Source organism: Pagrus pagrus (genome assembly GCF_965226575.1).
Source record: "Pagrus pagrus genome assembly, chromosome: 22".
Classification (NCBI taxonomy): Eukaryota; Metazoa; Chordata; class Actinopteri; order Spariformes; family Sparidae; genus Pagrus; species Pagrus pagrus.
In genome coordinates this window covers 21,552,527-21,569,176 of record NC_140204.1, presented here as the reverse complement: position 1 = coordinate 21,569,176, position 16,650 = coordinate 21,552,527, and the positions used below count along the sequence as shown (strand labels likewise).

The window sequence follows — 16,650 nt, the reverse complement described above, 5'->3', positions numbered from 1 at the left end:
TAGAAAAATTGTATTTCCTGCGAAAATACAGTGTGAATGCTGATTGCTGAAGTGATTTTGCAAAATCTGCTGAATGTGCTGGAAAACACTTGCCTAATCCACAAAACATGCATAAAACTATGAGAATGAATAGTCAAGAATTTGCAGGAAAAGCTGATTTTTTCAAAAGCTGAAAAGGCAGAAAAGCTGAACAGTTTGATAGCTGAACAGTTTCTCTAGCTGAACATGAAGCTGAATACTTGAAAAAGCTGAAAAGGCAGAAAGCTGAATATTTGAAAAGGATGAAAAGGTTGAAAAGCTGAACAGTTTGACAGCCAGTTTCTGTAGCTGCACATATGCTGGAGCAGTAGCAGAACCAAAGTTGAAAATGTCCCCATAAGAATGAATGGGAAAACACCTCCCAAACACCTGCAGGTTTAGAAAAAAGTGTAATGGTTATGGCCAAAATATGTATACAGTGAGTAACAGGAGACATTGCTGAACCATGTGATGTATTTTTCATTTCAGTAGAGTGAAAAATGAGGGCACAAGAGCGAGAGACAAAACCGGTACCGTCTGCTCCACTCCAGAAATTTAGGCTCAAAGTTAACACTGCGGCTTATGGCGGAGTTGCTGGAGTTCTTGTCACTCGAGGGCTTCTACAGCCAAAAGTTTAAGTCGCACATCTGAAATAAGACCATCATATGAAAGCCAACAAGATTTCCTACATTTCTATGTATATATTGTCTATGTGAAGTAAAAGCTGTGGGACCCAAATCAAGCTGAAGAGAGTTTTTTCTAAAGTTTTTGCAGCTGCTCTCCACTCTAGCGATGATGTCACCCACTCTAGCTCACGCAATACACACCCATTATAAACCCAGAAGACGAGCTAAAAATCCTTCAAACTAAAACTGTGATAATTTCAAAACCATAAAAGATTTTAAAATTTTGAAAAACAAGTTCAATAGTTCAAGGTCTTGTGACTATTTTAAAGTTGGAATGGTGTCTCTAGCTCAAAGTATGAGGGAGAAGAAGAGGTTGAAAGTGGATGAGTTTTGAAGAGGATTTGAAGATTTTCCCATTTGCTTCCATATTAAATTTTTTTTTGAAAAAGCTGAATATTTGAAAAAGTTGAAAAGCTAAAAAGCTGAAAAGTACAAGGCTGAAAGAGCTTAAAAAGCTGAACATTTTGATAGTTGAACGGTTTCTATAGCTGAACGTATGCTGAAGTAGTAGCAGAATGAAATTTGAAAAAATCCCCATAAGGATGAATGGGAAAAAAATTTGGTTTTAGTTTTGAAAAAGCTGAATATTTGAAAAAGTTGAAAAGCTAAAAAGCTGAAAAGCACAAGGCTGAAAGAGCATAAATAGCTGAACATTTTGATAGTTGAACGGTTTCTATAGCTGAAAGTATGCTGAAGTAGTAGCAGAGCGAAATTTGAGAAATTCCCCATAAGGATGAATGGGGAGAATTTTGCAGAAAAAGCTGAATATTTCCAAAAGTATAAAATATAGAGAAAAGAAAAATACACGCCATCATGTCCTTAACGAGCTGCACATTTTGATAGTTGAATGGTTTGTGTAGCTCAAAATTTGTAGGAGGAGAAACGAGCCAAAAAACGTACGGAATCAGGAATAATAATAATTATAATAACTTTAATAAATTCCAGAAGAACAATAGTGTGAATGCTGTGTCAGCATTCACACTAACTAGACAATTTCCCGTTGGGAAATCGCGAGAGTGGGCTGTGCTCTGTGCAAATTCGCACCCCACGTACGTTGAGAACTTTTAGATCTACCTTTTAAGTTTGAATAGTGTGTCTAGGTCAAACTATGCCAGAGATGTCGATTTTTGAAAAACGGTTTCATTTTTTTCATTGTCAATGAGAAATGAGGATTGACAATGCTATGATACTATACTACACTACAATGCAATGCTACAATGTATTCATTTCACCACCTACCATTCATTCTCAGCATCTTCATCTATGGTGTTTGTTACAAACTAAAGCTAAACATGGAACATAATTAATAATTCAACAGGCATACACCATCATTTTGTAACAGAGATAACGTTTATTTTTCTTAAAAAAAAAAAAAAATAAATAAAAAGCAGGCGGCTTTCTTCCTGGAGTGAAAAAAAGTCAAAGTTGAAAAACTCTTACTTCCTTTATTGTTGCTGCAGTCCTCTGGAGGTCTTCTTCCCACCGTCTGTATAAATGTTGCCAGATTTAAAAGACATAAATTAGTTACAGATTTCAAAGACTGAAGTGAAAGTTGAGAATTTAATGAAATTTTACTTCCCTTATTGTTGCTGCAGTCCTCTGGCGGTCTTCTTCCTGCTGTCTGTAAATGTCAGATTTAAAACACAAATTGGTTACAGATTTCAAAGACTGAAGTGAAAGTTGAGAATTTAACGAAATTTTACTTCCCTTATTGTTGCTGCAGTCCTCTGGAGGTCTTCTTCCTGCTGTCTGTAAATGTCAGATTTCAAAGACAAATTGGTTACAGGTTTCAAAGACTGAAGTGAAAGTTGAGAATTTAACGAAATTTTACTTCCCTTATTGTTGCTGCAGTCCTCTGGCGGTCTTCTTCCTGCTGTCTGTAAATGTCAGATTTAAAACACAAATTGGTTACAGGTTTCAAAGACTGAAGTGAAAGTTGAGAATTTAACGAAATTTTACTTCCCTTATTGTTGCTGTAGTCCTCTGGAGGTCTTCTTCCTGCTGTCTGTAAATGTCAGATTTAAAAGACAAATTACTTACAGATTTCAAAAGAGTGAAGTGAAAGTTGAGAATTTAACGAAATCTTACTTCCCTTATTGGTGCTGCAGTCTTCTGAAGGTCTTCTTCCTGCTGTCTGTATAAATGTTGTCAGATTTAAAAGACATAAATTGGTTACAAATTTCAAAGACTGAAGTGAAAGATGAGAATAAAACTAAATCTTACTTCCCTTATTTTCTCCTGGGTTGTTGTCGTCGCTGGAGAGAGATCTGCTGAAGTCCTCTGGGGGTCTTTCTCACTGGATCATCCTAGAAAGACAATGACATCATCATTGAGTTAAATCACTCAATGCAAGTGAATCACTCAAAAAAAAAAAGACACGCTTACCTTGTGATGGACCTGGTTTGACATGCAGCTTGGTCTGCATCTCAGGTGGATGTTCGGCTTCCTCCCTGCAACGATGAATAGTGACAACAACCCAGCAGAAAAAGAAAAAAAAAGAAAAAAAGAAAATACAGTAAAAGAAAATACAATAAAAACACAATTACATGATACATGCATGATTAAAAATAAAATTACATTACATGATGCATGATTAAAAATACAATTACATTACATGATAAATGCATGATTAAAAATACATAATTACATGATAACTTTTGTGACCTCATGAGAAGAATTTGCTGACCCCATTCTAAAACGAATAAATACACAAATATATAAATAGATATAAATACATTTACACAATAAGATTAACTATTTCCAGCCAAGACATGCCACTGTAACAACATACATATGAAAAACAATTACATGAGACAAAAGAAAGACTGAACAAGACTAAATTACAGCATGATTTAACAATGATAATTAGCTCAATAAATCACTGGTGAGCACAGACAGATTTTTACACCGTAAAACGTGGCACAACAGGTCTTGGACAGAACAGCTGGAGAGGCTATTAGTCAGTCAAAACACAATAAACTGGACTGTGGTAACTGTAATACGTTTGGAGAACACCTGATTGAAGACATTTATCGGGATGTGAAATATAAATGTGGTCAATCAGTGTGTTCTTTTCGGTTGTCGAATTTGTTACTAATTGAGTGTAACCTCTGGACTGAAACAAATCTTTGATACTTTTTTTCCCTTTTGAAAGGAGGTCCTCATTAAAATCGCCACAAACAATGATGGGATGTTGATTTGACATGTCCAATGAGTCCAAGAGGTTTTTCAAGTTTTGGAGAAAGATTCCCAGTTGAAAACTTGGCGGTTTGTACACAGTCGCTATTAGCGCTTTGACTGGAGCCTCAATTTTGACGACAACAAACTCCAAATCAGTGACGTTTTGCATGTACCTGCGAGGCTCTGCTTGAACAGTGTCTCTACAGTACATTGCAACTCCACCTCCCTCTTTTTTGGCCATGTTCACACAGCTGTTGTAAGACAGCTGTCTGCTACGTGTGAACATGGCGTGCCCCTCCAAATGAAAAATTTCAGCGACAGAGGAGCCCGACAAGTGTGTCTCTGTTAGGCAAAGCACATCTGCTTGTCGGAGCTCGTGATGCGATTTCAGGTCCACCATGTGACATGGCAGACCCTGCGTGTTGTGGTGGACAATTGTCAAAACCTTTGGAGTTTGTTTTACAGATTTGTACAGCGTCAACAATGGTCGACAGCTTTGGAAAGATGCTTGAGGCATGCTTTCCAGAGCTGTCTTGATCTTGGGGTCAGCGTAAATTTTTTTCTCATTAAAGTCAAGGATGGTGAGACCTTGCAGCGAGGTTGTGCGGCTGAGCGCGACGTATGCCATACCAGGCTCAAAAACGCGCTTCAGACACACAACCGCCGCCGGCATGGTCATTCCTTGAACTTTGTGGGTCGTACACGCGAAAGCTAATTTGAGGGGGAACTGGCGACGAACAACCCCCTTTCTATTACTTAGGTGCTCCTCAGATCTTTCTATGTACACCGAGTTATCTGAGGGACCTAACATTTTTTTGCGGAATCTCTGTCCTGCTGTAGGATTGTCCAGCAGGAGTCCAATCATCTTCACGCCTTGTGGTTCTTCGAATACAATGTTCGAAATGGTTCCAAATGTACCGTTCACGAGGCCGTCCTCCACATCTAAATTTCGGATCAACATAACGCGTACTCCTTGAGCAGCCATTATGTTGTCGGGCAAGTCTCGCCTGTGTCCTTTAATTTGCCCAGACACAAACGTCATGCAGCCAGTTCTGGGGTCTTTTCGAAAATCACGAGCTGCAATGGCAGTCGCGTTCTCGTAGGAGGCGTTTACGATGTCGGCGTTGTGACGGTCTACTTCTTTGTTTGTGGCGTAGATGTGTAGACCCTGTGCCGTGCAATGCTGACTATCAGCCACCGCCTGTGTAAGCAAGAGCCTGTCTTCATCTAACAAAGGATCTTGCTTTTGCTTCACCCTGAGACGGTTCAAGAGTTCAGCAAAAGCTCGATCGTCTTTCTGTCGCATGATCTCTGTCAGGGTGACCATTTTGAAGTGATCCTTCCAGAGATCAAACTCGGTCTCCTCGTACACACACAGCGGCTTGGCTTTACCAAGGGGCGGCAGTTGATAAAAGTCACCTACGGCCAGGACAGACATGCCTCCGAACGGCTTCCGATTACCCCTGATCTGCTGAAATCGCCAATGCACGTAGGCAAATAGCTCTTTAGAGACCATGGATATCTCGTCGATGATGAGAATCTCAGCGTTCGCCAGCGTTGCTCTGACCTCGTCCAGTGCATTTCCAAGACCTTGATAAGGTGGCTTCAAGGACCTCGGCAATTTGAGAATCGAGTGCAACGTGTTGCCTGATATGTTAAATGCCGCTGTACCCGTGAATGCGGTCAGCAGCACTGCCGGTTGGGACATGTCTGCGTCGTCCCGAAATCTCGGGAGCTCACGCAGAACTCTCGTTGCCTCGTGGTGAATGCACTTGATCACATGCGATTTGCCACATCCAGCCCCTCCCGATAGGAAGTAATAAAACGGTTCTGGATTGTGGCCCCAGACTAGGTCAAAGCACCACTGTCGAACTCTGTAGAAAACGGAAGCCTGAGTTTCGTTCAGACTTTGGTACATTTTCCTAACAAAGTCTGGACTCAACTCTGGAGCATCTATTCTAGGCATAGAGCTCCCCTTATCCTTTCTAGTGCCAAATTCCGGGACGTCTTCGCCGTTTTCGTCCTGATCGCGAGGTTCAAGTTCCGCCATGCACTCCAGCCTGTCTACTTCGACTTCGGGCGCAAAAGAGTTCCACGCATTCACGAGAGGACCGCACACCTCAAGCTGTTCAAACGCAGCGTCCATGCTTTTTCCCTGGCCCTCGTAGCGTTTTTTGTTGCGCCCCACAATTTGCTCTACTGTCATACCCCACTTCTCGCCACACTTGTAAAACTGTTCGTAAGTGGGGTACGCGTTATCTGTCAGATCGGCGTCGGATCGATGTGGCAGATAAAGTTTCAGCAGTCGTCTGTAAAACTTTTCTGGATTTTTTTCCTCAGAGAAGCGCGTGAATCTAATGATCGCCGGTTTTCCCACGGTTCTCTTTTGGATATATCCCTGATCGTTTAACAATGAAATGGCGTTCGGGCTTTCCTTTTGATGGCCGTAGAGTACCCTGTACTCCGACACAAACTCGGCCAGGCACATGCCTTCAAACTCTCGATCGCGAGGTCTGTTGATGTATTTCTCAGGCAACCCCGACATCCATACGTCCTCCGATTCCGGGTCCATTTTCTCCAGTCTACCCATGGGGTGACTCATTCTAACGCCGTCCTCGTCGGTCCGAATGAAGGCCACCGATCGGGAGCACTTCTTGAGGCGTAGGCTGCAAGTACGGGCTACGGCCTCTTGAGCGCTGACCTCTCTGTGTTTAGAGTAGGCCTGCATAATTTGTTTCATTTCGTCGCGCTCGTTAACGTCGGATTGCTTGACGTCTTTGATGACGTTCTTAAGGAATTCCGTCATCTCGTGTTCCGGTTTTGTTACGTACGACATCATGTACATGATGCAGCTATAATCGTCTATGACGTACTGGATGTCCATATTTGCGTTCCACGCCCTAAGCAAATCGGGATTGTAGGCATTAACCCAACAATCATTTGGATGGCGCCTCAGCATCACGACGTGACTGTTTGCCAGGCACTCTGCGGCGTTGACGTATTCTTCGTGAGTCAAGTTGCACCGGCAAAGCAAGTCTGTCAAACTGCTGAACGAAGCGCCCGGATCCATAAGCAGATCTCTAAGTGGTTGGAGCGTTTGTTTAGCCAATTTTTGCTCGTCGGCGAGGGCCTTTTTCTGCTCCGCTATTTGCGCTTCGAAGTCTGCATCGTCTTGATCTTCTTTTTGGTGGCAATTAATAGTGGGGGGCCTGGTGATGAACGTTTTATCCATTGGTAGTTTTGGAAAGCCGAACCTGCAGGCTACATTACCCTTCTTACAGGACTTTGAATGTTTCCTGCTGTGCACCTGAACCTCTGACACTGTTTTGTGGAGTTCCGGATCTGCGTCAGGGTCGGGCATTTTGCAACTAATGTAACGATCTATAAATTCCCTGATTTCTCTATCGGAGGCGTCTTCGAATTTAGGTGAATCTTTTATCCAAATTAGCATGTGGATGTGCGGGCTTCCCCTGGCTTGGAACTCGACGCGATAAAAATAATCATCTACTTCCCCGAGCGGTTGTGCGGGAGAGAGGATGAGGTTTGTCATGAGAGCTTCGACTCTCTTTTCAAACATGCGCATTACTGTGACGGGGTTACTTCTCAGAATGTCGCATTTTGTTTTCCAATCCAAATCTGAAAACGGTTGTTGTTGTTCACCCTGCTGAGCTTTGATGGCCTCTATGAACTCAGGCCATCTCATCTCCGCAGCAGAGAACGTCGCAAAAAATGTCGGTTTTCCAATTTGACGAACCATCGCGTGCACGTCTTTGAGGGTTTTGTTCCAATAGGCTGGAGTGCCTCTAAGAGGTTGCATGAACCTAGTCGCGTCTTGGTTCATAATGAGCCGCTCTACCTCGTCCTTATCCTGGAGCATGACGTTGTTGATCCTACGGCCGTCTCTGGTTTTGGACTTTCCTTTGCGCATTTGTATAGACATGCTATTGGTCGCGAGGTGAGTCTCCGTAACAAACTGCGCAAAGAAAAGATAACTCTGGTCACTTGCAAAACGCGTATCTGCAGCAAAGAGCCTACAATTAAAGTAAAGGCTCGGGGACAGGGAGACGCTTCTATCTTCGTCTAACGTGTTCTCTCCTGTCGGAAATTGCACAGGAAAAGCCATGGCCTCTAACTTGGGTACGCTGAAAAAACCAACCGGTGTGTTGCCTTGCGCGGGGGCAACACTAAATACGCCGTCGCCATATGAAAGGATTTCCTGTGCAATGTCGGGGGGCTGCATGCAAGTGTCCAGGGAGAGGCCTGGTCTCAGCTCCTCCTCTTCTTCCTCAGCGGCTTCTGACTGTCCCGGTTCATTTTCGCTTTTGAAGAACTCCTCTAAATCTACATCCATATCGTCCTCTGGGATGCTGGGATACTCTTCTCCGATGGGCTCTGGTCTCAGCTCCTCCAACTGTCCCGGTTCATTTTGGCTATGAAAAAAATCATCCAAATCTACATCCCTATCGTCCTCTGGGATGCTCGGCTCCTCTTCCGGTCTGAGCTTCTCTTCTGAGCTGGGCTGCAGTCTCAGCTCCTCCTCTCCTTCTTCTTCAGCTGCCTTGAACTGTCCCGGTTCATTCTGACTGTTAAAAAAGTCCTCCAAATCGACATCCCTATCTTCCTCTGGGATGCTGGGCTCCTCTTCTTGTCGGGACTCCTCTTCTTCGAGCAGACAGTCAAAAGTGGCAGTCTCGTCGATAAACACGTTTTTATATTCTGAATGCGTTTCTCTCAATTTTACAAGGGCAGCTAGCACATTCTTCATATTAACGGTGTAGAAGTGCTGGTAACCTTTGTATTTAATATGCCTTTTCAATTTGACTTGAAGCAGCTGCGCTTCTGCTCTGGGCCTTGGGAGACTGTTGACGATCGATTGCACCTCTGCTGGAACGCACACAACAGCTCCGTGGACTGCTCTCTGTTGGCCTTTTGGCAGAGCAACAATTTTGGCAAAGGGAAGGATTTTTGAAATCAGCTGCCTCTCAAGCATATTAAGTGTAGCCAATTCTGTGGGGATGGGCGCCAACTCTAAATTGTTTGCGACTGCCATGGGTGGTATGCGTCCTCTGCCAAGGTGGCCGTCACAGGTGTCGCATATCCACTCATGCAGTCTCTCTTGTGGCACAGAGCAAGGGGTCGAGCACTCGCGGTCGCAAAAGTGAACATACTTTCTCGTCAAGCATGCTGCCGCCACTTTTGCGTGCTCACTATATTTTTGTCTTTTGCAGTGTTTGACCTGATTAGGAAACATTGCTCTGTGACACACAGTACAAATGTATGTGGGTCCATGGCTAATGGACTCACGAAAGACAGCTATGGCTACTGCCATCACCGGATCAATCAGGGGCTGGGGGCGGTGGTGCAAATTTTTCCTGTATTTTCTCTTAATTTTAAGCGCTCTCTGCATCTTGTAAAATATATTAAAGGCAGCATTTGTGGCAAATTTGGTTTTTCTATGCTGCTCGCAACGTTGATTACAACGACGTCGAAATTCCGGATCATTGTGATATCGAATATGGAAATTTTGCTTTTGCCTGTGGCTATAGCTTTGATCTGTGTTGTATCTCTGAGACATGCCAAATTTGTGTCTGCTCCGAAACGCTGTATCTGACCTGTATCTGTCAGTCATGGACTTCTTCTGTCTGGCGTGGAACGTGGCATCTTCTTTGTATTTCTTTGTGATGCACGTCTTCTGTCGTCTCCTGAAAGTAGCATCTTCCCTGTATCTTCTGATGATGTCTTCCTTCCTCTTGGCTTGAACTTCTGCGTTTGCACGGTAAGATTGGAAGGATCGCCGTTTCTGAGCGAGAACGTCTTCAGCATATCTTCTTCTTTGTCCTTCGAGTTTGCTGTTGTACTTCCTTTTTTCTTCAGACAGTAATATGCGTTTTTTGGCTTTCCGCATAGCCTTTCGTCGCTGTTCTTTTGGCAACTTCGCGAAATTTTGTTTCGCTGGTGGTGGAGGAGCTGCTGGTCGTGCAGGCGCCGTCTTGAGGACAGGCTCTGCTGCTGGTCGTGCAGGCGCCGTCTTGAGGACAGGCTCTGCTGCTGGTCGTGCAGGCGCCGTCTTGAGGACAGGCTCTGCTGCTGGTCGTGCAGGAGCCGTCTTACGGACACGCTCTGCTGCTGGTCGTGCAGGAGCCGTCTTACGGACACGCTCTGCTGCTGGTCGTGCAGGAGCCGTCTTACGGACACGCTCTGCTGCTGGTGGGAGAGCTGTCCTGGATACATTGTCCGCAGGAGATGCCTGAGGGCGTTCTCTGGAACCAATGGCTTCGAAAGACACCGGCACAAACTCGTAACTGGCAGAAGGTCTGCGATTTGCAAAGAGTTTGTGCAGGTGGTCAGCCAAGTCACTGATTTTAGAGAAGGTCCTCATAATTGCAGTTCCGTGGGGGTAAGGTAAGCCTACCGCGTTTCTTGAGTGCGAATCAAACACACCATACCTGCCTGATTGGTCACGGAAAACTGCAATGCACTCCGGACTAACTATGATCAAAGCCAGATTAACTTCACCTGACAGACACTGTAACTGTGTGGCTAGGGGCAGATACCAAGCCTGGCCTTCACTAACTTTCAAAAGTCCACACCTGATTTCAGGCATGTGGACATTACACACTTTTGTGTCAGTCAGGACTTCTTTTGGCAGTTCTTCCACAGTGAGATGGTCACTGTGGAATGTTTTTTTGCGGATCAGCTGTCGTTTTACACCTACGTAAAGCGAATCTCCCTTTGCCAGCACTCTATCGAGGGCAGCAGTGTTGAACTGACAGCCCTCGTTTTGATAAGCCAGAAAAGTCAGGGACATGCAGGTACACTGGTGGTTCCTGGAAAACTTCCTGTACCTCATGTCACTCTGACTATGACTAGCCCTAATAGTCGCAATAACCGGTACCTGAAATATAAGATAAATTATAATCATTATCATAAAGGATTACTTACTAGCATAATCATAAGCCTAGTTAACATTAATATTTGTAGTAATTAACCGTTTCATATACTAGTCATAGCATAGTGACAGTTTAAGGAAATGTTACTAAAATCATTTTACCTTCTGCAGCTTTGATAAAACTAATAACTATCCATTATCATTTCCACCAAATTCTCCGGATAAATTGAATAAACTATTTATCTATCCATCTATATATAGTGCCACACCTATTACACATGAAAACATTGATAAATATTTAAATTTATACTACTATGGCAGTGTATTAAAACATATCGCTTACATGGGAGTAATGGCACAAAAAGGTTGGTTTTGGGTTGGGTTTTTTACCATTAAAAAAGGGTTAAAAAACATGACTGAAATTTTAAACTCACCACATTGACACTTCAAGATGTTAACTGACCAAGATAATAATTTTGAGAAAACCTCTGTTCTGTTACTAGTGTTCATCTTTAAACAATTGATAAAATCGTGTCAAACTAGTTCAGTTATTTTGTGCGTAATTTTATTATTACATTAATTATTGTTAACAATAATTGTATAAATATATTAATTAATTCTCTCCTTCGTTTCCTTAATAGTTTTTTGGCATTTCAGTTGAAAGAAAACCACACTTTACGCTCAAACAAACACTTTGAGCCCACGATAAACCCGAATGTAAATGTCCTTACCTCTTTGGAAGGGGAATGGGCGGTGGAGAGTCCGTCATCAATGATCCAGGGCCAGCAGGTCGATGAGGGTGACGGGACGGTCTGTGACAAGTCACAAACACCAGTTAATATTTAGACATGAGGCAACACAAGGCAGCAAGTTTTCCAAATCCATTTCAAATACTCACTGACATTTGTCAACTGCAGAGAAAGATAATGGTGTCAGAGATGTTAAATGAACCAGTGTAATGTAGTTACAGCTGATTTTACAGTAAACGTGTGTGTCAGTTGCCGAGTAAATACCTTCGCTGGGCGAGGAGAGGGACGGGCCGCAGCTTTAAGGGTCTCTGACGGTCCAGCCGGTGAAGGGGTCTTCATCCTGGCCACCTGAGAACAAACAACAACAACAATAATTCAGTAAAATGAAGACTTTAATGACATTATGAACTTTATTCAATAGGAATAATATTTACCTTGGCAGCCGGTGAAGAGCAGGGGGTCACCGGATCACCCAAACTACAGGACAACCTGACTGGAGGGGATCCAACCAGCTATTGACACATGAGAACAAACATGTTGAACTTCACACATCTCAGTGTATGTTCTGTGTGAGATTGTGTCTGTTGTGTCAGAGTAACATACGTTGGTCACTGAAGTTTGGGTGCGGGGGGGTGGTCCATCCGTGGTCCTGGACCGAGGAACCGGGCTGGAGGGGGCGTCGTCCTCCAGTCTCCGGGACAGCCTGGCTGGAGGGGATCCAACCAGCTGTTGACACATGAGAACAAATATATTAAAATTCAGACAGTGGACAATGTAGTTATGTCTCCACGAAGACACCGTTTCAAGTGTAAACACCGACTGTGTGTCAGTTGTGTAGCGTACGTTGTTCACAGGAGACTGGCTGCGAGGGGGGCGTCTCTCCGTGGTCCTACGACGCCTGGCTGCCGCTGGGGAGGCCACCTGCACCGTTAAATAAAAACATAGCACCAGTAACTGTAGGGAACCAGGAGAAACTTTATAATACAGCTGAGAAGAATATGTCAGATCATTTACCTTCTTGCGCGCTGGAGGAGACGGGACGTCCGCCACGTCAGACAGCCGAGAAGGAGACACTTGCTCCATAGCACGAAGGGACGTGCTACTGAACCAAATTGGGTTCAGTGGGAGGAAGGACTCCTTCTCCTGTGAAAGACAAAAAGAAAAAAAAAAGACATATGAATATTTGTCTGGTCAAATACACAAAGTTTAAATACTAACCAGTTAAGTTGTTGTGAAAAAAAGAGAAAAATTAGTCACCTGCTGCTGAGCCGCGCTGGCCTGACCGGGAACCTGCGACTGGGAAAGCACAACACATATTTGATTAAATAGGTGCTTTTTAAGTGACGACTGTGAACCTGTTCACCATAATGTACATAAACACAAGTAAACACAAATGATAATATAGTTATAATAAAAAAGCGTACTAACCTTGGGGCTCTGACCAACGACCTTCCATTGGAAGGGGTCAGGAGACAGAGGGGCACGTACCTCGCCCTTCACAACCAGCTTAGGAGAAACCTTCCTAAGCGGCTGTGAAGGGGTAGGAGACACCGGGGGAGGAGGAGGAGGTGGTGTCTCCAGGAACTGCTCCGTGGAGGTCCACAGCAGCTCGGCGAGGATGCCCATCCCCTCACGGTCGCTCAGGTGAACCTGCAGACATGACAAATCCATTTACAGACAAAGTTCAACTCTAAAAAACGTAGCTCGTGTTGACTGTTTCATATTAACACACAAGAAATTATAGACAATTAGACTTTTTCTATCACAGATATTCTACTTACGCCGTCTCTGCTCCACAGCTCCAGGCGCGTACGGGGGAAGTACTCCTCGGCAGAGAAGTACCTCACACCTAAAATGTAAAAAAGAAAAAAAGAGAGTCATTACAACATCCACACATGTAGCATCATGACTATGTTCATCACAGACATTTTTAAGTACATTTCTTTTTCTTGACAAGGTATCGTTTTACATACCCATACGAGCTGCCACGCGGTGGAACTCTTGGCGGAGGGCCCGCTGGTGCTCCTCATCCTCGGTCAGGCGGGGGGGAAAGTCCAGCACGAAGACCTGTAGAGAACAAAATTTTAGAAAACACCAATTGACAGTTTCATTCAAAAATCACACACACACACACACACACACACACACCACATTAAGTACACATTATTATTTAAAAGCTCATACAATTAGTCTTATTGGAGTAGTCAATCTACTTCTATTGTTGTTAAACTACTAAGAATGCAGGACAAGGGGGATATGAAATAAAAGCTTACCATGGGCGCGGAGGTAGTCGAGTGGTTAGAGCTCATGCCACATACGCAGCAGACTCTGGTTCAAATCCCTTTGCTGCATGTCACCCCCCCTCTCTTTCCCATTTCAAAATGCAGTTTGTCTAAATAAAAAAAAAAAGGTGTCTATGCCAAAAAAAATGCATAAATGCTTACCTCCGGCCAGCGGTCCCTCACAGCAGCGAGGAGTTGGGCGTAGTCCGCGGCTGCCTCGTCCACGGTCCTGCTCGCTGTCAGGTTGTTACTAGGGGCAAGAACACAGACAGCATCAGGGGTCCGAGGGACAACAGCATGAACGACCTCAGTCCGCAGCTGAGCGGCATGGGCCCCAGGGGTCGACATGAAACCAAAAGAGTACTTCCCTTCTGGCATGACGACGAAGCCGTCCACGATGGCCCGGAGATGGGAGTCCCCGACAATCAGAACAAACTGCAACAACAAAAACAATTTCTTTAGCATGAAAATCATTAATCCCTCACTAGATCAATTACTTCCTTCATAAACTGGACAATAATAGCACCTTCTTGTCAGGAGACTCCAGTGGGATGACCAACTTGTGGCTCCGTCCAGTGAGCTTGGAAGTTGGCCACCTCCGCACCCGATGGCGGTAACCAGTGCCGCGGCCTGTTTAGTAAACGACAAAACAGATTTTTTTTTTAAAAAGTGTAAAACTAATGAAGGAAAGCCTACCAGGAAACATCAACAATCACTTGTTTATACCAGTAAAAAAAGTACATGAAAACCAGTTTAAAAAGTGTAATATTGATGATTCATTAATTTATTGTTCATTTAGGGATAAAACAGGTGGATACTTACGTGCACGAACCTCGGCACGACCGGGGCTCCAGAAGGGCTTGGCTGGGGGTGAAGAGCCAACCACCTGATGACAGATAAAAAAATAAACATAAAATAATAAATCATAACAACAACAAGCACAAGATAAAGACAAACAAGTTAAAACAAAATATAATAAAACATTTAAAGCAATACAAACATTACAAACACATTTAACCTCAGACAATGTCTTTGCACGTGTGTGTGTGTGTTTGTGTGTGTGAGTGAGAGAGAGCATACGTTGCCAACTGGAGCGCGGGAGCAGAGGGGGTGGGTCTCCCTGGTCCGCTTGGTCCTTGACCCTCTAGAAGGCTCCTCTCCGGCCGGAGGGGACACCGTCTGAAGAAGAAACATTAACATCAAAGATATGGCAGACACACAGAACTCAGCATTAAAAAAGGACAAAGCAATAGGTGTAACATTTCTACAGCCATTTTCATGCAGACAGTTGTCACTGCGACACAGAAGCTTATCTACTGTGTAAGTACCTTCGGGGGGGGAGGGGGAGAACTCGGCTCCTCCAGGTTGAGCCTAGTCCAGCGCTGCTTCAGCGCCGCAGACCGCCTCGACTTCCTGGGCATCCTGCTGAAAGTCAAAAACAAAGAAAACACGAGAAATGCTTCTCAAATGTTAGAATATGTAATAGAAGACAACGTTATATAATATCTTGTATGCAAAATGAATGTGGTGATTGTGGGTGTGTGGGTGATGTGGTGATGCTCAAGGTTGATGCTCTGCTCTGACGGTTGAGGGCGATTAATCTCAGTGGATGGTCACTCTCAGCTGCAGCACAGGAACCCTTTAATCTAAAAGAGAAAGTGCAATAAAAAGATAAGTCTCTCTCAAATGTTACGAGTCAGTATTAGCAACAAGCTAATAGCACAACAGACACACGTACATCTGTACTTGTCATAATGTGTGTTTTTGGGCACAGTATTTTTTTAAATAATTCTATATTATAATAACTATCAATGATATAAATGATTTTATACTACACAGTATTCTCAAAACAAAGAATTACTATGAGACAATGAATATACTACACAAGTAAAAACAACATTAACTTCATCAACTGTACAAGATTTTATCAACATCTGAATGCACATTTATTCCCAAAAGCAAAAATAGTCACGTATGAAAATGCTTCCTATTCCATTTAATCAAGGCAGGTTGTAAAAGTGTATAATACATTTAAGTATGATACTTTTCTAACTAAATCAAAAAACATTTCATCACATTTCATCACAGTCAATCAAACAGAAAAAGAGAAATGTGTTTTTTGGTGGACAGAAGGGAGTATTAAATACTAGTCAAACTAAACAAGTAGATAGATTAAAATAAATAAATAAATAAATAACTACAGCTTTCAGCTTGTATTAATGTTCTTGTATAAAAACAGAATACCTAAATAAAACCCTTTTTTTAAAATCCCAAAATCATGTGTAATATCTCATATTAAAAATCTGACCTGTGCTAATGATCTATGCATGACAGTCCAGTTCACACCGGAAGAGAAGATGGCCGTTCGCGCCACCAGAGAACAAAGGCCAGAGTTCACGCCCTTAGCATCTAGCTCGGCCTTATGTTTTAGCTTTTTGCTCAGTGTTCTTATATAGAAACAAGTCGGCCATAAACATCAGTCTAACCAAAATCACGAGACAGTAATGTCTAGCTTCAATAAGCTCACTTTTGTTAAACATGTACAGATGTTATGAGTAACATCTATTAAAAAATCTGACCTGTGTTAAGGGTCTATGCATGAGACAGTACAGTTCACACCGACAGAGATCGGCCGCTCGCGCCACCAGAGACCAAAGGCCATAGTTCACGCTGTTAGCATCTAGCTCGGCCTTATGTTTTAGCTTTTAGCTCAGTGTTCTTATATAGAAACAGGTCGGCCATAAACATCAGTCTAACCAAAATCACGAGACAGTAATGTATAGCTTCAATAAGCTCCCTTTCGTTGAACATGTACGGATGTTAGCACAGTTAGCTTTTCGCTCCGG

The 16,650-nt window shown here is 43.4% G+C and overlaps 2 protein-coding genes across 2 annotated transcripts; both read right to left on the bottom strand.

Annotated features, from left to right (window-relative positions):
- Positions 1-1,736: 1,736 nt before the first annotated feature.
- Positions 1,737-13,697, bottom strand: LOC311251319 (uncharacterized protein). Its single transcript, XM_084343699.1, has 13 exons — positions 13,496-13,697; positions 13,304-13,371; positions 12,951-13,172; positions 12,780-12,818; positions 12,537-12,665; positions 12,366-12,443; positions 12,126-12,248; positions 11,957-12,034; positions 11,787-11,870; positions 11,448-11,585; positions 9,497-10,779; positions 3,090-8,950; positions 1,737-3,010 (listed from the first exon to the last, which is right to left on the bottom strand). Exons 1-12 carry the CDS (start codon positions 13,497-13,499, stop codon positions 3,661-3,663), a joined length of 7,536 nt encoding a protein of 2,511 aa, XP_084199825.1. The 5' UTR covers positions 13,500-13,697; the 3' UTR covers positions 1,737-3,010; positions 3,090-3,660.
- A 104-nt stretch (positions 13,698-13,801) lies between these two features.
- On the bottom strand, positions 13,802-15,449 carry LOC311251348 (uncharacterized protein). Its single transcript, XM_084343726.1, has 5 exons — positions 15,133-15,449; positions 14,885-14,983; positions 14,627-14,690; positions 14,331-14,434; positions 13,802-14,239 (listed from the first exon to the last, which is right to left on the bottom strand). The coding sequence occupies exons 1-5, from the start codon at positions 15,223-15,225 to the stop codon at positions 13,937-13,939; spliced, it is 663 nt and encodes a 220-aa protein (XP_084199852.1). The 5' UTR covers positions 15,226-15,449; the 3' UTR covers positions 13,802-13,936.
- Positions 15,450-16,650: the final 1,201 nt, after the last annotated feature.

Excerpts from the sequence above, each read along its gene's own strand:
- LOC311251348 (XM_084343726.1), bottom strand. The coding sequence starts at position 15,225 with ATGCCCAGGAAGTCGAGGCGGTCTGCGGCGCTGAAGCAGCGCTGGACT. Across the intron at positions 14,984-15,132 it reads CTCCCCCTCCCCCCCCGAAG|ACGGTGTCCCCTCCGGCCGG; the intron begins GTACTTACACAG and ends TTTCTTCTTCAG. Across the intron at positions 14,240-14,330 it reads TGGAGTCTCCTGACAAGAAG|TTTGTTCTGATTGTCGGGGA; the intron begins GTGCTATTATTG and ends TTGTTGTTGCAG.
- LOC311251319 (XM_084343699.1), bottom strand. Across the intron at positions 12,666-12,779 it reads CCAGCGCGGCTCAGCAGCAG|GAGAAGGAGTCCTTCCTCCC; the intron begins GTGACTAATTTT and ends TGTCTTTCACAG. Across the intron at positions 11,871-11,956 it reads GCTCTTCACCGGCTGCCAAG|GTGGCCAGGATGAAGACCCC; the intron begins GTAAATATTATT and ends GTTTGTTCTCAG.